Source organism: Echeneis naucrates, chromosome 24, assembly GCF_900963305.1.
Source record: "Echeneis naucrates chromosome 24, fEcheNa1.1, whole genome shotgun sequence".
NCBI lineage: Eukaryota > Metazoa > Chordata > Actinopteri > Carangiformes > Echeneidae > Echeneis > Echeneis naucrates.
In genome coordinates this window covers 11607978-11632180 of record NC_042534.1, presented here as the reverse complement: position 1 = coordinate 11632180, position 24203 = coordinate 11607978, and the positions used below count along the sequence as shown (strand labels likewise).

Here is a 24203-nt window from a genome sequence, read left to right as displayed (position 1 = left end):
GGCAAAGGCCCTTGTCCTACTGTGCTTTTTAAATTGGTGTTAACCTCTCTTTGAATCTGTGTATTGTAATTCATAGTTTCATATACTCCAGCATTACCCTTGACTTTTTTCAACTATCGTGAGCAGTCATAAAATCTAATGCTCTTAAACTGTAAAACTTCCATTTGAGGGACAATCAGAGATAAATTATAATGTGATTATATTAATTCTAATTAAAATATTAACAAGAGGCATTTCAATATGTCAGAAAAAGAAATCTGAACGAAAAAATCTGATAAAATCTGTTCTGTTGTGCAAAATGTTTTGTCATCATGTCCGCACAGCAAAATGCCACAAATTTGAGTTCCATATTATATAGATTTGTCTTCTTTTACTTCATGTAAAGATTATTTGGTGACATGAATGGGGAAACAGAAAATTGAAAATTAAGAAATAAAATTGGCCTCTAATGATATTCTAAAATGATTATGAAGAAGAAGAAATATCTTGAATTAAGTTATAGATATTTATGATTATTTATATCTATTAAATTTTACTGGTGTATGCTCAGATGAGCATCAGCTTTATAACGCTGAACCCTTTGGGGCTCTGTACACCTGGTCATACAGTCATGTTTCTCACCTCGCACCACAATGGTGGTGGACTTCTTGGCTGGGTTGCCAACATTGTTGCTGGCCACGCAGCTGTAGACTCCCGCCTCATCTGACGTAATGGCTGGCAGGGTGAGCGTGCCCCCCTTCACCACGCTCCTCTGCGGCAGACTGTCATTACTGCTGACCCACGTGAGTATGGGGGGAGGCTCCCCACCTGTGGTGATGCACACCAACGATACCGTCTGGCCAGGATTCACCACAATTGGATCTTCCACTAGTAGCTTGATGGATGGGGAGGCTGTGGAGGAGGAGCGTTTGGAGTTAAGAAAGAAAGACAGATTGGCAGAAGATGGACAACTGGCATGACAGTTACAGTAAAACTAAGAAAAAGCTGAGAAAGTGCACGTCACTTCGCTTGACAGTCTCAGTCTGTTCTACATTTATTAAGGCACCCTGGTGGATTTTCATATTGCAAAATAGTAACACAAAATGTAATCATCAATTGTAACACAAATTGATTACAGATATTGTATTCTCTGCAGCCTAAGAGCCTGTCTTACCAGTTTTATTGGTGAGTCTGAAGATAACACTGCGGTCAGGGATCCCACACACATTTCGGACAGAGGCAATGCAGCTGTAGTTTGCGTAGTCTTGAGGACGCAGGTTCTTCAGCTTCAAAATCTTCGTTTCCCCCTGCAGCTCAGACCAAACCAACACTGGTATGCAAATGTGTGCAAAAATATCAACATAATCAAGTCAAAAAATGCAAGAAACTAGGTAGTGGGAAAGAGATGGCAAAGGCCAAGCTGCTCCAAAGAAAGGTCAAAGAGATGAATATGTATACATTTTTAATGAAGCAAGAAGGGAAAAGAAGTGCCAACTGAATTCAAGAATATTACTGTAAAATCACGAGAAGAGATGGTGCTGGTATTCTGCAAGAAAATGAATATGTCAGATTGGTCAATATAGGCCTGTGGATTACCATGCAGTCGTCAGCCTTTCAGCGTTTCCACCATTCAAAAACATAAATGTGGATGAGCTCAGTAGGGAATCTCTCCTCAAAAATGGCTATCACATCGAGAATGTTTGTTTGATTCCAGCCGCGCCTGTCAGCACTGAGCCCCACCCAGAGGGTTAAGATGAGACTGTGAAACCTTGATCTGGCTCCCAAAAGCGGGTTACGGGTTGGGAGGGGACACGACAGATTAAAACATGAGTCGGCCGCATGCCGAGTCAGTCCACACCACATGGCAATCACTCACATATTTCAAAACCCTTTCATATCCAATGATGTCCACGGATAAGTTAATTTCATTACATAAGCCGCGCAAAAAACACTCCACTTCCTTCCTTTCTTCTGTACCCCAATCTGCATCAGAGCAGAAATCAGGAGATGAGGTCAATAGAATTCTGTGCACAAGCTTTACTCACAGCAGGGGGTCAGGTATGAGGGTGGGTGATTGGAACGAAAATCTTTTTGGAAAATGCAAGGGGTAGAGAAAGGAATGAAAGGACAAACACATTACACTGAGTTGGAAGGCAGGGTTTGATGGACATATTGATGGAAAGATAACAGTAACATACACGAGCTTCAGGAGCAGGATACACAGCTGCTGGTAAAAACGCAAAGAAATAATAAAGGAGTGGATTGTCGCCGTCAGGTGTATATATATATATATATATATATATATATATATATATATATATATGGCTTCTTCTTTTTTTAATTCTAACTTAATTTTAAGGCATTAAATGCTCATCTGCTCATTTGGAGCAAAAAGGAAGAACATAATTAAAACCAGCAAAACAGAACTAAAATGGACGAATGAAAATGAGTACATTTTTTATTCAAGCAGCAGGAAATCTTGCTGGCTTTTTAGAAGGGGGCAAGAAAATGAGTGAGGAAGTGGAACAAAAACCCATTTGCAAGATGTCATAATTGACATAATTGTGATGTACACCTCAGTTCGGTGAGGAGCATTATTTTGCTAATTGGTCTTAAACTTGTATCTCTCGAAATCAAGAGAGCATCCCAAAATAGACCATCACACTACATGAAAACATCAAAACATATTGATTACCGTAAAAAGGCGAAAATATGAAGAGATGAGAAATGGCTCCTTTATATCTTTGATAACTGTGCCAATTTGATGTACTTTCAGAGAAAATGATGACGTCAGAGGTGGAGGAGAAAGTAACAGACAGCAGAAAGGACAGGGTCTCTTCAACAAGCAAAGCTCGGGCTCTCAGTTAATTATGAACCAGTTCTACACAAAGCGTTTCAAATGCCAGCTCTGCATTTTTCTGTTACAGTGGTAATATAAAACATTTGTGAGGCTGAAAAGGTGCAGTGGTGTGAAGCTGGAATAAGGAATAAAGTGTGGAGGAAGGTATAAAGATCAATTTAACACATAAATCCCGGGCTGACTTGACTCCAGCGATATGACCCTGTAGGGTTGATTTGGGTCAGTCACACGTTTATTAATAGTCTTTTGATATTTTAGGTCAGTTCAAGTGTATTGTGAAAAACTAACGTTATTAGACAATTATAATGGCCATTTACAGGGAGTTTAGTCAGGATTTATTTAGGGTTGGACTCACACAAAGCTAATCTCTAGGTTTGGGTTGCGCTCAAGTTTTCAGACCCAATTAATACTTTAATAAAGAGCATGATGGAAGAGCGAGGGAAAGAGCAAAGAGGTATGAAGAGCAGGATTGAGACGCGAGGAGTGTCTGATGAGGCTCAGTTGTGCAGCTCTGGGCCTCTTCACCCTCTCCATTAGTTTCCAGCCATCTTTCTTCATTTGGACAAACATCAATTTCAATTCCTTTTTTTCTCTACCCCCCTCTCTGTTTCTTAAGCCTCTTTTCCCCTCGTGCATGTCTTTTTCTCTCATAGATTTCCATTCTCTCTGATGCCCAATTCCACATACAAATCACATTCAGTTCATTCTATTCAAAAACTACAATTCTCTCACTAGTGACAGAACAATCTCAGTCAGTTTCTTTGTTGACTGTAGAAGGTCCATTTTAGAACAAAGCCTCTCAGCTTGCAGATTGTGAAGAAAATCCACTCATTCAATTGAAGGACCTGATTGCAATTAGAACTCAGTCTATTTGCATTTGTGAATTTGTGAAACTGGGCTGGTGAAACTAACTAACTATGGCTATTCATACGAGTACTAATACCATTCCATAGCACCGTAATGCTTATGCTTTACAGAAAAGAAAACCCATCTTCACAACAAGGTGCATTCATTCATCAACTCATCACTGCTTTGAAATGCAAGAAAAATGTGTGTAGTGTGACAATGTTAATGCAATCTAAAGGCCATCATTTACATATTTCAATGCCCTATTGTCACTACTGTGTCACAGAAATGTGCAGACACATTAATTCTAACAGTTTAGTTTTGTGTTATGACATCAAAACAGTGTTGAGTTTCTCTCACATCCTCTCACTTCAGTATTGACCTATTTGTTCTTTCTCTTTAGCTTGGAGTCTCGGGGCAAAAGGTACCCTGTCTTTCTGGCAGACAAGCCTGAAACACCATTAAAGACTCGTATGTTATTTTCAGCTGTGTTGCGTCTGTCTTACCTGTGTGAAAAACGGCTCATAGATCTCTACACCCTTGTCCGAGCCTTGCGTCAGGACCTCTCTCCCACGATGCCAGCTGTAGCGGACAGGAGGGTTTGAATTTGCCACGCAGCGCAGGAACACCGTCCTCTCGTAGTAGAACTGTTCCTTAGCTTCTCCTATGCTCTGGTGCACCGTCACCACCGGGTCATCGAGGTCTGACAGAGGAGCATTCACACACAGGGGGAAACTATTAACAAACACATTTCCATCCGTTCAACTGTTGAATAAGTCAATAATTTTTTGATGATCAAGCAATCACTCTGACCACATTTCAGGCATGAATATATATTTGCTCATTCAAGTTATCAGCAAATCCAATCACCCTTACATTGGGCTTCTTGATTGTGGTGAAAGGTCTGACTGGATCAGATTTCTCATTGCATTAGGTGAGCCAGTTATTGGCATGCGCACAGGGGTCGATGTGTGAAAGGAGGTGAGAGGCCCACTACTTATACTACTTAAGTCAATAGGATCCAACCCAAGGGCACATTGTATTCCTCTTCAATGGGCGAGCTGCTCTGTGTTACAAGTCGCACTCTATTGTGAGCTTCAAAAACGAGCGAGGATGACAAATACTGTGCACAAAATGATGTTTGATGTCCATCACTTCAAAAGAATAATGTTTGGCTGGCCTCCACTCTGATTTTGGCTCTGTGATTCGACACATCTGCTGCTCTACCCATTTCCCAACAGATCTGAGGGAAGTTTTACCCCAACACTAGACAGTTGGTTATTTGAGGAAGCGCTTGTGGTTGATTAAATGGATTCAAAGTTAATCATCTTACCCGGCTATCCCATTAAGCCTTGGCAAATGGTGTTCATCATAGCTGTGGTGTCTTTTAGCATGCTAATACTCGCCTTTTAGATTATGTCCATTTGCACGCTCAAAGAACGATGGGAGCTAGCTGTTTTCCTTTCATCTCTGTGCGAGATGCAATCAGTTTTTAACACGAGCAAAAAGGCAATTTAAGGGAGAGGATGAGGGAAGCTAATGCAAGTTATCCCTCATGCTAAAATTCTGATAAAGGCTGACCTTTTGCATATGAAGGAAAAAGTGATTGAACGTATTAATGAGTGAGTTCAGTCAGTCAGTGAGCAACACGACAGATGATTGAGTGATTGAGAGAGCTGCTGAGTGGGTCTGTGAGTGAGAGAATGCAAACAGGTTACACTAAATGAATATCCAAATCTAAAACGATTATAAGCCTCAGGAGAAAAACTACACGTGCCTGAGGTAATATTAATGGATGAATTCATCACTTTTAATTTAGTACCTGCCCACCCCAGGATTTGCTGAGGATCAGGCCCTATTCAAGGTGCCTCTGGGCCACAGTGCACAGCACCCAGCCTTGACGCACCAGCCATAGAATGCTGATTCCTCAGTTTCATTAAAGACATGTTCTGCCCTACAGCCCCTTAATCAAAATCTAGCAGCGGTCAATACTTCATCCAGGATCCATTACAGTGTCTCGGGTAAGAGCAATTACCTTTTGGGTGGGTGGGTGGTGGTGTGGGGGGGGGGGGGCGTTGGCAAAAATAGGGAAGGGGGTGACAACGCTCCAGAGAAGACGGAGTGATTGCAGGGCAATTTTAGAAGAGCAGTTTGCTCTAAGTAAATACACTGATTCATTATGGAGAGAAGGAGGAGAGTATGAATCCTACATCTTATCTCTGGTTCTTCCCATCTCCTCTCTCATCTGTTTCCTGCATCAAGCAGTCAATTTACTAAGTGTGGCAGGAATGGAGTGATTCATTGACAGTGCTATCTACCTTGGGATACACCTGTCTTCGCTGGACCTGATAGGAGCTTTTCGCTTTATTTTCTTGCGGTGACAAGAATGTGAATGTGTGTTTCTGCATGTTTGTGTATTAAGAATGAAGTGGTTGGAGCTATTAATAGGGCCAAAATGATATGCAGAGGGGAAGTGTGTGCTAGGAGTGCAAAGAGATAAATATGGAAATATGGAAATGTACGCACTGGATTAAAATTTGATGAATTTCAAACAAAATTCCACCTCCACCATCAGTCCCTCTCCTGTAAGGATGTTGTGCATGTGTGTGTGTATGTCTGTGTGTCACTTTTGTGCAATTAGCTTCTGAAGTCATGCTTCACTGATTGTGAAGCTTAAATCCCCGAGCCCAGAGGAAAACTGTGTTGTACAGGCTGCCTGTGCCAGAGTTGTTAGGGTTTGTAATTGCAGGTTTATGGCTTCACAGGCCGGTAAATCTGCCCATGTACAGCTAAATGCTCCAGTGAGCTAACCTTAGCATCACTCCAGCTCACTCTCACCATCCATGACAAGTCTCGAAGCGCTGGGTTTCTCTGATATTAAGACACGGGGGCGGAGCACCATGACACACAGATGTGGGGACGCTTGATGCGTGGGTGTGAGTCAGAGGAAGTCTTGCAAGACGAGCAGAAAAAAGGCACAATATTCATTTTTTCATCATTCTCTTTGTTGATTCTCTCAAGCAGGAAAGCCAAACAAAACCTGATAAGGATATTCCTGTTTGAATAGCAGAGGGCAGACTTCTACATTATAGGTCTACCAAAATATTTGTTGGACAAATAGGCACTAGTGCGTGATTTGGATTAAAGAGAAGATAGACTAAAGAAGGAGCTTCATTATCACATCAAACCTCATCTCCTCTCTTTTATGCCCCCCCAACTCCCTCCAAAAAACAGACACCTGCACTAAATCTCATGAACATTATCTTACTCCTACACCCAGCCACACACACACACACACACACACACACACACACACAAGCTTCCTTGTAAAGATCTAACCACACCTTTTTGTGGGGCCATCTCTGGGGTGTTCAGCTAATGTGGGTTTTTCAGCTATTCTCTGATGTCTTTCACTCTCCCTTTACCTGATCTGCTCAAGGCACTTTGGAAAGAGAGCACCTACCCAGCTCCCATGCTGTCAGTCATGAGTGACAGAGGGCTGCAATTTGTGTCATCCAATCACTGTCCCAGCTTGATCAGCAGCGGGAGTCACTGATTTGCATGACACTTGTGTGATGCGTTCCATGAATAAACAGCCCTGCGATGTTTAAGATATGCAATTTGCTTATATCTTATGCCAAGAGAAGTGGGGTGGGGAGGGGTTACAGCTAAACAGAGACAAAACAAGGAAAAGGACAGTCGACAGCATGTATAAACTTCTAAATTGCTGCTCTCCAGCTGCAGGGTTAATGAGGTGATGATCCTGTATAGCAGCTGTCTCCTACACTCCTTCCATAGATACAGTAGGTGTCGTGCTCTCTTTGTCTGGCTTTTTTTGTAGTAATATGGGCACGGGGCAATGTCAATTAAAGAAGTTATTACCTGGCAGACTGCCCTGTGAGGAACCTCACCTTCAAATCTCTTTTTCAGAAGCTGGAGTCTAAAAGCAAACAGCAAAAACGTGGGCCCTTCAGACTGAAAGAAAGCAGGAGGAGGTGAATCCATATGCTTTTTCAGACTTTACCTGGCCGTTGAAATTGTGTCTCCAACCTGATTATATACCCATCAAAGGCTGTCTGTGGTGTTTGAGTGATTTAAAAATAATAATTTTGGTACAGTCAGACGAAAGATCAGGTGTAGTAAGGAGCGAATATGAGATTCAGCATCTGACATATTTCACCTGTGATGCATAATTTGAGGGGCCGAGGTGCTAGAAAACATCAATAAACCCACCACATGTAAACACATCGCAATTACAAGTAAGATGTGGTCAAAAACAAAACATGTTTTTTATGGTGCGTGATTTCATTTTTTATGATTATTGTCCTTCATTTATGTGGGTCAAAAAGTTAATAATCCATATTTGTAATATAACATCTATCTACCTCATGCAGATGCCTCTCATGGAATATGTGCATGCAGCATGTAATTTACTTTCAGTACATTTGCTTTCTTGCCATCTCTCAACCCCTTGGCAACAGTGACCTCTATCTCGTGGCTACACTCCACAATAACTAGCTCCTGCTGGTTGTATCTATTTGGTGTCAGCTGCTTTATTCTTAAGTGGGATTGTAGTGGTGGATGGATGTGTTTGGAGGGTGGGCGAGGGCATGATGTATCTCTCAATGCAATAATTCCACTCTGACGATGGTGCCTGTGTAACAGAGATATCTCAGGAAGCTGAATATCGTTCACTGAGACATGAGATATGAGAGTGAGCAGCGTTGTGTACCCCACCACTCTAACTGCTGTTGTGGGGATAAAAGGAGGGAAAGGAAAAAATCCAGAGAGCACATTCAGTTGGTGTGTTATATCTTGCTACGAGACTGTAACACACATTTATGGAATAAAAAAAAAAAAAAATTGACTGGTCACATCACTCAGTAAGATGGCTAAGTACATCTCACCACATAATTAAAATGGTAACGTAGACACCAGCTCTGATGAGCATCTTCGTTCATACTGTACATGAATACATTCATCCATCTTCTACTGCTTATCTGTTTCCAGGTCATTGGGGGTGCTGGTGCCAATCCCTCAGCTCACTCTGGGTGAGGACAGGGTACACCCTGGACAGGTCAGCAGTCCATCACAGGGCCGACACACAGAGACAGACCGAGACCAACAACCACTCACAATCACGCTCAGTCCTGTTTAGAGTCACCAGTTAACCCAAACATGATGTGTTTGGATGGAGGGATGAAACCGGAGCATGAAGGAGGAAACCCATGCAGGCACGGGGAGAACTGCACAGAAAGGCCCCATGTTGAAAACATTATGCTAATATGGTGAAAGTATACAGTGATAGATAAATAACCCTTTGTGTCTTTGCAGTACTGCGACTTCCAGCCACCTCGTAGCCTTATCAGTTTTACTGTACTCTATAAAATGCATGAACAAAACATTATCTGCTACGGAGAACATGCAAACTTCACGCAGAAAGGTCCCAGGCCTGGGAACCGAACCCGTGACCTTCGTATTCTGGGGCAACACCGCTAACCACTTATGACTCTGATTTCATGACAGATTATTACTTCTAACATCAAAGTACGGTGACAACCTGGCAGATAAAACTGACATTATTCTCACTTCTCACTAATGGTGGACTGCCTTAACCCACGCAGTCTTTTTTAGAAAAAGATTTACTGTGTTAATGTATGAGTTTTAAAAGTGTTTGTGAGTTAGCTGTGTTACCTTTGAACATTTTGAGTCTGGTATTGATGTTCTCACCTAACTCTCCGAAAGAAAATGTGAACAATTCTATTCTAATTCTAAAAGTGTTCATTTAATTTAGGTGAGAAAGGGCAGATAGTTGTACGAGTCATAATATTAATAACTGGGAATGATTATTTAGGCTCCTCTGCTGAAATGTTTACCTCATTAAATCATAGTAAACCATATTTTGGCATATTTCAAGATGAACAAAGGAAATAAAGTTCATCCTTACGTTTGTATAAAATACCATATAAATCTATCTCATGGATGTTTACTTTTGCGATTTGGCCAAAGCGACTCAAATATGAAATATATATGAATGTGCATAGCAGGTGATTACAGGTAATAGGTCTATTATTTTTGCCTCTCATTTTTTGCATTGAATCTGAAGTTATGCACTGATGATTACTGTAATATTCTGAAAGGAGCAAACAATTTTCAAATGCCTTTGAAAAAATACACCTAATGAGCTGCTCCTGTAATTAAATAAATTTCTCTGTCATTTGCAATTTACATAAAAAAGTGTTTTGGTTCTGGTTGCATCAGTTACAGCAATATTAAATATCCAAATACTTTTGGGATAACCTCTAAAATAATGCAGGTTTATTAAACTAGGTGACTTGATACATGTATATGTTTTGGGCACAATTAATTAACAGATTCCCATCCAGGCTCCCATATTTTGAAACTGGAATTGAAATTTAATCGTGGGTCATTTGCCAGGGGTCAAAAACACTGTTTTAATACTCTTTAAAGGGGCAGCCCTTTGAGATCATGGCTTTATAAAGGCTAGTCTTCTGTCTCTGCCAGGAACACGTGGGGGGGGGGAGTTGGGTTAAGGTTTGTAAAGGGCACACACCACCACTGCCATAGCTGCTGCTTGGCATGCCTCTGTGCTACTTTGTAGCAGGTCCTGAATTATTCATTAGGCATTTCCACATTCCTGTGTTAACTTCAACTTAAATTTCTACGGCGGGGGGGGGGGTACTGCCTACATGTATTTCTCGATAAAATCTCCTTTACTTGACTTCTTCAGCACCTTGCACACAGTCTTTCTAGGTTTTAGATAATATGCAGTATGGGTGTAAAAAAAGGAATATGTCTGTTACACACATTTTTTACAGGTAAATCTAGACTTGAGATATTACCTTTTCCCTCAAAGTTACAGTTGGATGAAGACAACCTGCCCTTTCTGTTCTCTGTGTTTCTGAGCTGCAGCCATGTTTAGGAAGCCGTAGCTCACTTTAGGCCGTTGCACCTCCATCTCCCCTGGTGACGCCGCTTTTCCAATTAACTGTCTTTGGAGGAATGCTGTTTTTCTGTAGATGTGTGCGGAAAACCAATAAGTGTATGCGTGTGTGTACACATGGACAATATGCATGATAAATGGAGAGGCAGACGTCAGCAGCTTCACAGAACAGCCTGTAACCCCCCACTTCCTCCTATGATGGAGATGAAGAAATAATGAGGCCTAGTTTTTCTCTCTCTGTGTTTGTGTGTGTGTGTGTGCGCACACTAAGGGATGAGTAGTAACAAATCTCTTCTTCATTCTCTCCCGCAGACAGCAGCGTCTGCCTTAGCCCATCTCCTCTCTAACCCATCTCCCTAGAAAACAAGCAGGCCACAGACCAGAGATCTAAACACCACCAGCAGCAGGACCGAGGAATCAGCCATTACATTAGGAGGCAAAGCACAAGTGACATGATGGAGTTCTTTTCTGACTTGAGCCTAACGACCCTCACTACTCTCCTTTGTTCTGTCTGGAAAAAGAGCCACCAAGGGTGCGCGCTCTTCCCTGAGTGATGATTTAAAAGAATCTCTTTTCATTGAAAAAGTGACAAAATATGTTTCTGCTGATGCCATGTTGCTTGTTTTGCACATTAGACACCAGTGATAACAGCATTAGCTGCTTACGCAGTTACTCAGTTGTATCTTCTACACTAGAGGGAGTCATGTTGGTGGTAAATGTTGTATGTGTGTTGGTCATTATTATTCTGAGCTCCTACCTTTTCACACAAGGTGGCCAGACCTTTGTTTTGTGGTAGTGCCAGCGATCCTGTGCAGGAAAATTCTGTGGTTTCTTTTAAATGTCTTCTACAGACTCAGTTTTATCATATGGCATTTTCTGTACTTTGTTTAATTAGAAAGTGCTATTTGTTTTGTATAGTTTTGTTTTTTAATATTGTCTTTGTTTTTTTTTTTTTTGGTAATGGGTGATTTGATCTTATTTTATTTGAAGGATGCTGTTTTATTATTATTTGTTCTCACTGTACAGTATCTTGTAACTTGGTTTTGAAAGTCACTTTATAAATAAAGTTGAATAAAGTGATCAGAGTAACAAAAGGAACATTAGCTGTTGTGTTGGCCTGACAGCAGGCTGGCTTTTTGGCTGAAGCTTGTTTGACCATTGGCATAATGACTGATGCTTTATTTCTTTAAAGGTACCACAAAAATTTAATTTAACATCCATATGGACACTGTACCAATAGCAGCACATATTTAAAAAACCCTCTGGCTTTTCTATCAAATGAAATTCTTCTTTTCTTTAACAGATATGACATAGGGTCACACTTTCTTATAGCAGGATGTCCTGGTACAACATTCTGTTCCAGCAGGAGTTGAATGGAGTAATAAACACATTTCCTACTGTCTTTAATGCATGCTGTGATCAACAAATCACTACATTTTCTCTTTTCCATGTCTATCAGTGGATATCACTGCCTAAAAAACAAAAAAAATGTTATTTCTTGTTTTCTTGGTCTTCTTTGGTGTTAACACAGATACCAAAGCTCTGCATATATTGAATTTTGCCTTAGAAAATTCATGAGGCCTTTTATCCCAGCAAACATCTTATCATTCACTGTCATTAAAAGCTGTTTTTCTTTCAAACAAACTTGGATGAAAGGGCGAGTTTGAGATCAATATCATTATTATCTATCCCGAGTCCTACTGTATATTCAAATCTTATAATTGGATGTTGTTGTCCATATTGAAAATGTTGGCTAAAATATGAAGTAGCTGTTACTACATCACCTTCTCTCACCCAGGGAGAAGATGCTTAAAAACAAAACAGAGATAACAATGAAATTCTACAGTGGATAATCACATTAGCATACACAACACAAACACGCTGTTGTATGTTTTGAGCTCCTGATGGAGAGAAAAACAGAGACAGAAGATGAGGTTGACTCCACTATTCTGATTAAGGGCCCCTCCCCAGAGCACATCCTTGAAAGAGTAATGGGCAGTCGTGAACTGGCTTTACCTCCATTAACCACACCAGCAAACATTTACATAATGTACACATAATGTGCTGATTCATTCTATCCTGATTCAAACAAGGCTCAGATAACTCACTGTGGCTGTATCACGCCATTCATCACAGCAGGTCATTTACATCCAAAAGCACTTAAGAGCCGCTGTAAATATATCTTTGTCTACATATATTATGGTATCTTTTCAAAAGATTGCATAATACATCACCTTGTATCATAGGGTCACATCACAGTGACATACTAAGATGGCATTTCTCAACTATTTCTGCCTCATGCCTGTTTTTAGTCAGAAGACTGAGAATGAATGTCATGAAAACTTTTCGTCATGCTTGAATTAAAATTTAAAGAGCATGAAATGTGCCTGAAAGGATGGGATATAAATATATGACACACTTCGCATCCATTTAGTTTTACAGTCTCTCCAGGCATGAGTGTCACATATCCAAAAACACGTTGACGTCATTAAATCCCTCCCCCTGAACATCAGTCGTCCAATGGTCCACGGTTTAGCAGCCTTAACTCAGCTCAACACACCTGTCAAACTCGGGAATTCTCCAGGTCTTGACTCAATGTTAGGCTGCAGTTAGAGGGATTTTTAGCTATAGATATACCAGAGCTATAGAAGAACCAGAACGAAGGTGGGAAGAATGGATTAAACAGTGTACCATTAGCTAAACTGTTAGCATGCCCAGCTAATTAGCACTCCTGAAAGTAATAAACTAATTTAAATACAACATCTTTCAATCAAGTCATACCCACCTATCTGACCTTCTTCACCCATATAAACCCACTAATGAATAGGCTCCCTGAGAATCACCATCCGACTCACTGCCTTCTGTGTGTAACCAAATATACCCACCGAGTTACACAAGTACATGCAGAGAATTCAAAATAATGAGTTGATGCCGGAGTTAATGGGAGTCATCCAAATGTCAGTCAATACTTAATTTTTCTCACTTCGGCCAGTGACTCAGTGTTTTCCTCTGCTGTTCTGCACCGCACACACATTTACTCAGGCACCTCAAAGCAGGGCGGCATGAATTGTACACCTGATGAGATAAGAAGCGTCAGTTATACTGACCGACTAGATAAAGCGAAGCCTGCACGGCCACTAAACAAACACCATCAGCTGCTGTTTGGTCTCCGAGCTCCTTCATGAACTCTATCGATGGAAGGCAAACATAAAGCAGAGACACTTCCCCAAGTCATCCTTGCACCACATGCTGCTGCACAGTCCAAGAGGCGTATGCCAAGATGATTTAAGCCTTTCACATGTGTGTGTGAGTCAGGACCTCACTGGTGGAGAGTGTATTCATGCATAAGCATGCGCTTGAACCCAGTGGGCAGCCTCTATTTTTGTTTCTTCTAGCATGCATGAGCTCACAAAAAAATTGACACACACATTTGCACATCTCAAATCTAGACAAATGCCACTGTTACCAAAAAATGATTTCAGCTCAGACTCCCGTTCGTGTACTGACAAACACACATTAAAATCCTCTGGCTTGTGCACCAGTGGTGTGGACTAACAGCTGTCTTAGTCCTTCCACAGATAGCACAGAGAATGCAGGCTATTGTCTTATTCTAATCCTTCTTTTAAACAAACATAGTGAGAAATATCAAGGAAGAGTGAAGATGTGTGTGAAAACCTCTATCTACAGTCCAGCGGGTTGTTTCTCACAATGTGCACGTCACCTCATTCTCACTATTTCACAGCGACTGACAAACTGGCACTGGCTGACTAGGCAGACAACATTCATATCATCTGTCCAACATTAGCATATGGACAAATGGTACAAACAGCTTTTTCTTTCCTGTTTACTCTGTAAAACTTGGTTGCATGTTTTTTTTTTCCCCTTCTCACGCTGTATCTCTGTGCTCTCAATTTATTCAGAGTTGCCAGGTTTGTTCAGCTCATTTTAAAGCAAGCCTTAATGGTCCTTTATCACAACCTGCACAGTAAATGCTGACCTGAACTATTAAGGCTTAGTCTCCCCCCCACAGCATTTTTCCATTGGTTGAAATCATTTTGTTTCAATGTGAGTAAATGTGACAACCTGGGTGTTTGGTAACCAGTCTCTGTCATGCATTGTGTTGTATAAAGAGGAGTCCATTTATTTATTGTTACCTAGTAAATTTAAATCAATTAGTTGATAAATACAATTATTCAAATGAATTGAAAAATACGTTTAATCGCAGGTTCCCCATGACTGAATTGATTGAAATTGTCAAATTTGTCGTTGAATGAGTTTGATTTGGTTATTTAATTAATCATGCTAGCACCGATTAACCTTAATACAACGTGCTTTAATCTGTTAGTAATGAATGAAAATGAAAATAGGAATTTTTCATGCTTTTCATGCAAGAAAAATTATTTTTTTGGTTTCTCCCTGCTCACAAAGACTGATATATTGTACTGGTGATGTTCAGTGAACTTTCAGAACCTGATATAAGCTGCCCCTGCAGAACCCTTAAGCTTTCCTCCATCAGTCACTCGATGAAACATTAGATGCTACAGCAAAATTAATGCAGCCAAAATTAAATGAAAACACTGAAAAGACTCCCTTGCAGGAAAAAGGAGTGAGCATCTTAAGCTTAAAATCGATTGGTGTAGGAGTTAGGCAAGGTTCTTTATTAACTTTGAAGAGGACTTTCCCCAAAGACCTAACCACAGACAAACACAACTGAGGTGTCAGCAGGTATAAAATGTGCTTAGATGGACTTCTGAGCTTTGTAAATACGTTAGCTTTGAGCTGGCTGAATAGCTAATATCAGCTCCTCAGGGCTGCAGAGGTCAGTCATTACCACTAATTATCCTTCTTGTTATCTGCAGTTCACAGAGAACTCAGATATAAGAAAACATTTGCTCTGCCAGTCTGTTGGTCTGTCTATCTATCCACCTGTATTTATTCTTTCTTATTTGTTCCATTTAACTGTCAATTGGTCAGATGCTGTCTGGATGATTTTTCATTTCCAGTACACACAATTTCAGCAAAATCATGTTGCATATATGAATAAGATCGCTGTTATTTATTTTTATTTATTTTTAAATCCTTAGTTTGAAGAAGAAGATGCAAATAAATGGTCTAAAAATAAAACCAAATGGGGAGACTGGAGAAGGATCATACAAGGTTTAAGCTTCTTAATATAAAAAATGCTGGCTGGTCAAGTTATGTAAAGGACCTTTCCTTTGCTGTAATGGTGTAGTCCAATATATCGCATTGAGGTAAAAAGGCAGAGGCCAGATACATCTGGATGAGACAACAGACGTGACTGGAGCTCCTGTTGTTGGGAGGTCCAACTCCAAAACACCAGTTTCAGTGCTAATTAAAAATCGGAGCTGCAAACCACTAAAAATAGCACCTACTGCAGAGGCCCATCAATTCCATTCACCCTCAGGGGACAGTTATAGCATTGCACAGGAGGAATGATGTGTTTTTTTTCTCTGCCAACTAATGAAGTCCAAACATACAATTCTACAAGGCCAGATACAAGAACAATATCAGGATTCCAAAAGATAATTCAAATTATTATTTTAAGGTACATTCTTTTCCATTTCAATATTTTATTATCCATATTCCTATATGCTCACAAAATTGAATAAATACACTATTGCAATACATACTGTATACTGTATTTTTTTTTTTTTTCATTTATTCATTTTATTTAATTCATTTAAATAGTTCTATGTGTGTTTTCTTAATGCTTAGCAAGTCTCTGTGATGTTCTAGAATATACAGTACATATATATATTTTAGTGGAATTTATTCTCGTATGCATTACTGAGACGTAATCTTAACCCTAACCCTTATGTTAAACAGCCTGAAAACATTGACCTCAAAATGCCAGATGATGCTCATTGAGGAACCAAACACTTTCCTCAGGTTCTTTTCTCAGTGTGTTATCTGGTTTCATTTCTGAATCTGTTCCTCTAACTCTTTAGTGAAGTCAAGGTGAAATGGTGCACACAGGGAACAAGGCTCTGACTGTCAGCTGCTGAGATGCTGTTCAGCCCCTGCTGTGCTGCTCCGCCAAGGCCTTCCGCAAGCTTTGTAAACAAGTTTCAATTCCACAACCTCTGCCCATGTCAGTCCAAATAAACAGGTACAAGGATGTGACTCTCACACCACAAGGCAAAAATAAGACAGGCAGAGGAGAGGAGCAGAGATATTCATAAATGCTTTAAATAAATGCAGGTTTTTACTGGAAGGGTGTCATGGACTGGAAGCAGCTCAAGTGCATCTTGTTTAGTTTAGAAATGTTCTGCTCCACAACCCCCTTCTTTCCTCTGTGACTGCAAATTGGGTGTTTGGCAACAAATTAAGGGCAGAGGGGCCATCAATTTTCAATTTTCGTAGTTTGCAGCCTGGCATGAAAAAGAAAGCAGAAATTGAGAGAGTGCTATTGAAGGAGCAAGTCTGAAGCAGCAGTGAAAAATTAAGGAGGCAGCTTAGAGATCTTTTCAAAGGCACCAAACACATGATTTTATATCTCAGGAGACTGAAACAGACTAGACATAAATAAACTCTGCCCTTAATATGGATGATTATGATACGCCTACACAATAAAATTTGGCTGCATACTCAAACAACCACAGAGAGAGCACAATGCTTTTAGAGAGTTGGGCTGTGTTGAAAGGGCAAACTCTGATGTCTCGCGGCTCACAAGCTGAAATAGGACAATCGATTCTAAATCAATAAAAACAATAACACTAAATCACCTTTTTCTTTGAGGAATGCCAATAAACCTTCCCCATCTGTCGTACAGATACTTGAAAAATAGAAACATTGCACTTACACTGGATGGCAATGTCACGATAATAAAAGTGTTTTAGCTTAATTAACATTCTCAGGAGGACAAGGGGTCTCTTTGGATGCAGTCTCTCTGAATAACTACATTTTCCTTTAGGGCAAGAATAAAAAACATTGCTATATTAGGCTGTACACATTTATGATGTTAAATTGTCTGCATTGCAGCTGTCTCTCTTCAGGATCCTGTAGCGCAAAATGTAAGTATAAAACATCCTGGACAAATATATAAAAAAATATTTCTAAATTTTGATTTGGCATAATATATTTTTGCAGGGAGTTTGAAAGAACTTCTGCTTTATAAAATTCTTTCAAGTCGTCAAGCTGTGCTTCCAACTTCACTATGCTTAATTACACTGCTGAGACTCAATTTGCTGCATAGCCAGAACTGTGAGTAGAAACCTTTTCAGGGTCAAGGCTTTCTGGAATCTGTCCGAAGAGAGAATTTAGCTGAAGAAAATAGTACCAACTGCCAATCCTTAGCAGGGTATCAAGGAAACAGAGCACAATAGTCACACGTGAGGAATGCACCACTTTCATTCACTCATTCATTCATTCCTCTTATTAACCAGTTAACGCAAATGGGATATCTATGGACGGTGGGAGGAAGCTGGAGTACCTGGAGGAAACCCATGCAGGCACGGGGAGAACATGCAGACGCCACAGAGAAAATTTCTGGCCTGGGAACCGAACCCACGACCTTCTTAATGTGGGGTGACAGCGCTAACCGCTATGTTGCCGTGCTGTCTTGTCCCACTTTCAGCCTAAATTAAATGTCTTTGTAAAGCAGGAAGACCCTAATAATAAAGAAATCCAAAACCTTCACAAAGTCATCAAAAAAAAAAAAAAAGCTATAGTGTGACCCAAAAGTGAAGAGAACTCACAGTACACATCCACCCTGATGGACTTAATGGCAGGTGAGCCAAGGCCGTTCTCAGCCTTGCAGTAGTAGCGACCTCCCTGGGTCCTCAGTATCTTTTTGATGTGTAGTGTTTCATTGAACACACTGGAGTCCTGGAAGCGGTCCGACACACTGCCGGCTGTCTTGGTCCATCGGATCTGGGAAGAACAAAGGGGAAAAATATTATAAATTGCTTCCTACGCTTGTTCACATTCTGTTATTGTATGGTGGAAATGGACTGAGACACCAGATGCAGTTGCAAATGGGAAGTAGGTACAGAATAAATCAACGTGATGGTGCAAATTCTTAATTAAAAGATGGTATTCTAATAACAGTTAGAGAGAGCCAGCCTAAATACAAGCTGACTGCTAATAACAGCCTGGTGAAAAATACTGAGGGAGAATGAAATTATACCTAATAAATCAAATACTTAATTTTTTAGTATAATGTACATTTCTGTAGCACTAATTACACCATTACTCAACTTTTCAACTGTTAAGTTTTCCATCCACAATAATTCCTAATTAATCTGACTTCCCATTATGTTTCAATAGCTATAGCTAAGATACCACCGGCACAACTTAACTTTGAATGCACATTTTTCAAATTAAAAGCCTGCCAAACTGATGAGGGATTATTTCCTTTTCTAACAGGCCTTTAAAGTGAAAAAAAAAAGGGTGAGCTGCAATGCTAAATCAATGTGAAAATTACAGAAAATGTTGGCTTCAGTGATAGTAGCCCTGCATAGACAGAAATGCAAAGGGAATTCTTTTTGGCAAAAGAGAATAAGAAGGAATGAAGGAAGTGTAGAATATTAATACTACTCTAACATATATATACTGTACATATATATATATGTGTTGTAATATAATATCCAGCTACAGTCAACAGCTGTTTAGTATAAAATCTGAAATTATTGGCTCTTCACTCAGTAAAAAAAAATATATATATATCTTCCTCTCAGCACTTTACAACACAAACCTCAAAAATTCTAGCAATGAGTTTCTACAGGATTGAATTGTTGTTACATTGTTAGGACACTAATGTTTGTATGGATTAGCAACATGAAAAATATTCAGTGTTAATTACTGACATTCATATATGTTGGTGGTAGGTGGAATTGATTACGTTTGGAGAGAGCCAGTCATGCCATTTCCTCCATTTCCAGTTTTTATTTTTAACTGCTGTTTGCAGCATTTTGTTTAGTGTCATCAATGTTGACATCCAAGTCATCTACAACTAAATTGGAGCAGGAATAACAAACATGGAATTTATGAAAGCCTGTTTTAATTGGCCTTTGTTGTTGGCAAGATTAAGTTTTTACATAATGACCAAGTAATTGAAGCACACTGTGTTTCTGGAACTTTTATGATGTTCCTTTGTGAAATGTCACGGTACAATGGAGAACGTGACAGCTAGAAATCTTCCTCTAACGCCTGTCTTTCCCGTGTTTCCCACAAGACTGACCTCAGCGTGGCCTTCTCAGCGTGAGCACTGCTCAGTAACTGATGAGGCCTGGTTAGCCTGTGGCATTGAGATGTAATGAAAGGTGAAATACTGTTACTCTCCAACACGACGTTGTAATTGACTCTTCATCATCTCCCTCTCATGTCCTCATTAAAGCATACAGCATGAACAGGTACTATGGCAACTCTGGCCTGGGGGCCACGCAGCCAAAATCACGGAGCATAAAGCTTGGTTCAATTCCTCATTCTAAGTAAGCCACAGATGGACTGGCTTTGCCTGCAGAGCCTCACATATCTCTGTCTAGGCAGGGGTGGCTATGAATTAGAATCCAATATCTCCACACTGTATGGTGATAGCATCATCTTGGATACTGATACCATCCCATTTTACAGCGATAGCATCAGATGGAACAGGGATATCATTGCATACAGGGATGGGGATTGGGTCCTATCTTGGGAGATTGCTGCTGTGCAGCTCTAGCTGTGGGGTTTTAACTGCAATGGTTCCAGCCTGAGGTTACGGCAGCTTGAAGTTTGGTCAATTTCCAAACAGACAGGAAAAAGGAAATCAGAAGGTGGGTGCCCCCAAATCCGATAATGGTGCCCTATTCCAGAGGCTTTTTGTGGAGCTTGGGGCTAGAGGATGACAAGGAATTCACACGCAGCAAAGTTGAAGTTTATCACAAGAGTTTTAGAAATTTCTGTCTTGCTTGGGGTGTTACTGTTCAGAGAGGAAGAGATGAATTAGCTTACTCTGAAACTGAAAGACTGTGTGCTGTATTTTCTTCCTCTCATCAACCACTCCCTCAAATAAAAAGGGGCCGTCTCTGGCCAGATTGTGCTTCTGCCCAGCCCTTAATACAAGCATTAGGTGAATATATTAGCATTTAAAATAAATGCTTTTAAATGAATACAGTATAAAGAACATGATTCCCTTGGTCTGTTGAAAACACATCAAGAGACACTGGGAAAAAGTGAAAAAGCTCAAACTCAGCAATTGATCGATGCTTGAGTCCCACTTAAAGTCTGAGTCCCTGTTATAGCTGTTGGCGACATCATCAGTACAGCAAAACAATACCTGAAGTTAAATTAGTTATGAGTATAAATTAACAGTGCAAAGTTTTTGAATTCTGTGCCATTCTCCTGCACTGCTCTAGATCCCTTCATGCAAATACAAAGCAAGCTGGCTTATGGTGACCTCAGCAGAATTCAATATTCTTCCAGCTTATACCCTCACTCATTTCCTTTGCTTTTGTGTAAAGAGCTTTGAGTTTTAGGAAAGTGCAGTATCAATAAATGCATTGTTATAGGGACACTATGAACTGGGTATTTATATCTTCTCATTTTATAACTTCTCATTTTCAAGAGGAAAGGGCTCCTGTTTGTTTCACAAGGGCAGCAGACCACATTATTGATGAGAGCTTTCAACTCTCCCAGTATGCTGGAGCTATTTTCACTCTTTCACTCCTTTGCCTTTATTTTTTTAAACATCAGAGCAGCACAACCCACTGGGGGAGTCCAGAAGTATGCCTGGTGAGAACAGTTTGACCCTCTTCACTCTCCTTAGTGCAAAGCAAATACTCTTGATCTGAGAGGACCTGGCGGATTTGAGCAATATGATAATTACGACTCCTTGTCCACTGCAGGCCCAGCTGAGTTCATTAGCTATTTTTGATGCTTCTTTCTAATTCTTCATAAGGTGCCTGCAAATATACACTGGGGAGTAAGTCCGATTGCCAAGATGTACCAGCCAGGCACTTTTTTTATGGCAGAAAATGTATTATTCCTGTCTGTGCCTTGCAACTGCATGCATATATTATAACCATAAAACTTAAATGGGTTCTGGTTTTCACATTTCACCTCATGCAGTTTCGATAAAAGGAGTGTGTTCAACCACATTTTGCATATTCTATTTTTAAAAAGCATCAAAAACATGTCATCAGTTAGTTCCTACGGGAAAAGCAAAGCCAACAAAATAATAATAACAGCATTCCGGCATTAAATCAGACATCTCAATAGCAGGGCATTTGCTCAGAAGGAAGGAAGAAGCTCATCTAGATCAGTATCTGACTGAAAATCCTAACAGCGTTTGAGATAGCACATGCTGCGATGTCACAGCAAAAGCTAATTAAAATGCGCCCAGTGTCTGTTGTTATGTGGGGATCATATGCTGGAGCACGCGTCATCTGTGAATATACCATAATACTCGCCATGATGTTTCCACTGGCTAAGAACAGACTGGTTTCTAATTGCTTGCCATCTTTTTTTGCCATCTTTTAGGCACTGATGATGGTCTGTGGCCCTCTCAGTGGTGCAGCCAAGTGTGGCTGAGCATGACAATCAAGTCATCAGAAGAAGCTACAGGGGGTCCAAATCACAAATTGTGAGTGCACAGACTCCACAGGTCCATATTAGAAAATACGAGCCTTCATAAACACTGGATGACCATCACACTCCACAGTGAAGGCTTTACTACTGAAATTCAAAAACAGAAAGAGTTGAAAACCCACACTAACAGATATTAAATCAGATTTTGCTGCACTCTGTGAAGTGAATACTTTAAAATTAAAAGGTTAAAATTATCGTCAGAACTAAAAATCAACGCCTTGCAGTTGCACACCTCAAGCAGCAACTAGTCAGGTCGCAGCTGCAGTTTTCCACCTTCATGTGTCAGCAGAGTCCAAGATAAGAAGAGTACATTACATATATGAATCTCAATAAAAAAATATTAAGAGCTCAAAAATGAAAGGTCACCGTGGCCTTTGGTTCCTTCCTTGAGTCAATGTTTATGTTCACAGGAATGGGATGGACAAGGAGCCTGAAAACATATGCCTCCAAGCCATGACTGCTGCCAGTGCAGTGGCATGAAAAGCACCATCTGCTAGGGACACCAGCACTGTAGGCTAACTGTCACGGGAGCATCCAAAACAGATCACATACTCCAATTGGTCTTTATAAAGCAAAACGTCCCAAGGCCCGAGGTCAGCTTATTTGTACTTGCTGACCCATGGCACAGTAGGTTCAGTGTGGATGGCCAATAACTGAAACAAAACAAGGTGTTTGCAATGTGGTGTTGCTGGCTATTGGAGCCTTGTACTCAAACAAAGTAATGTGGACATAATGGATGGAAGCCAGAGAGGGGAGACAGGGGCAGATGGCTTCATCATCAGAGACCCTTTGATGTCTGTTCATAGAATCAAAGACAATGAGAAAAGCTGGAGAACAGTGAACATGAAAGTATAAATAGATAAGACTATATGTAGACAAAGGGAATAGGTTCACAAGTCTTTATCAAATGGAGGTGAGGATGGATTTAATTCAAGTATCAAGCAATGTATGTGCTCGTGACAAAAAATGCCACGCCCTGATATTCACTTTAGACTGACAAAAAACAGAGGGAAGCAGTATATCCTAAAATGAGAAGCTCTCACCAGCTGATGTTGGGCAATTTACTTGATAAATGACTCTGCTATTGATTGATAGGTTGATTAATTGACTCGCTGTTTTAGTACGAGATTGAAGAAACCGATAAAGGAAGAGAGATGGAGAGAAAGAGCGAGACTAGCCATGTTTGTCTTTTACAAAGACATGGGGAGCAGGGGGAGGCACCAGCATCACTACTGTTTGAAACACTATGTGCATTATCCTTTCTGATAGAGAGAAATTTAAAGAAACAGAGACCAGTAAGAGAAACCCCGGGAACTGGAGATAAGACATTCCACATTGCAGAGAAAGTAAAATTCAATTTATTACTTGAGGCAAGAAGTACTCGGATTAAAGTAGTTATTAAGCCAGTGAAAATGATTGCGAGTAAACATCTTGCTGTAATACATTTTTATAAGACTGAAGAGGAAAAACTTTTAACATGGTGATAATTATAATAATCATATAACTATTCAACTATGGGACACCATGCAGCAACGTGAATCCACATATATTTAATTCACTTTCTTTAAACCCTCATTGCATATCGATAAACAAAATAAAAAAATAAAAATAAATTTGCTTTCAAATATGAGTTATCTGTCTCTTGCCATGGGTTCAGTTCCCAAGTCTGGGGCCACTATGTGTGACTTAACATGTTCTCTCTATGCCTGCGTGGTTTTCCTCCCACAGTCCAAAGACATGCATGTTTGTGTTGGCCCTGTGATGGACTGGTGACCTGACCAGGGTGTACCCCTGCCGTTGCCCAGTGTAATTTGGGATTGGCTCCAGCACCCCTGCGACCCAGAAAAGGAAAAGATAGAAGATGAATGAATAAATGAATGTCTCTGACTTTTAATAACCAATTTCACCCCTGGAAAAAGCATACTGGTTGACCCCTACTTCCCAGCTGGAAGAATATGAACATGC

General features: G+C 40.3%; 1 protein-coding gene across 1 annotated transcript in view; it reads right to left on the bottom strand.

The window, feature by feature from the left end:
* The window catches only part of LOC115037355 (MAM domain-containing glycosylphosphatidylinositol anchor protein 2), a 145483-nt gene that overhangs the window by 67181 nt on the left and 54099 nt on the right, over window positions 1–24203 (bottom strand). The window contains exons 3-6 of the mRNA XM_029495824.1: window positions 18368–18542; window positions 4192–4388; window positions 1154–1286; window positions 622–891 (exon numbers count right to left, since the gene is read on the bottom strand). Of these exons, the coding sequence (XP_029351684.1) occupies window positions 622–891; window positions 1154–1286; window positions 4192–4388; window positions 18368–18542 (775 nt within the window). The remainder of the gene's footprint in view (window positions 1–621; window positions 892–1153; window positions 1287–4191; window positions 4389–18367; window positions 18543–24203) is intronic.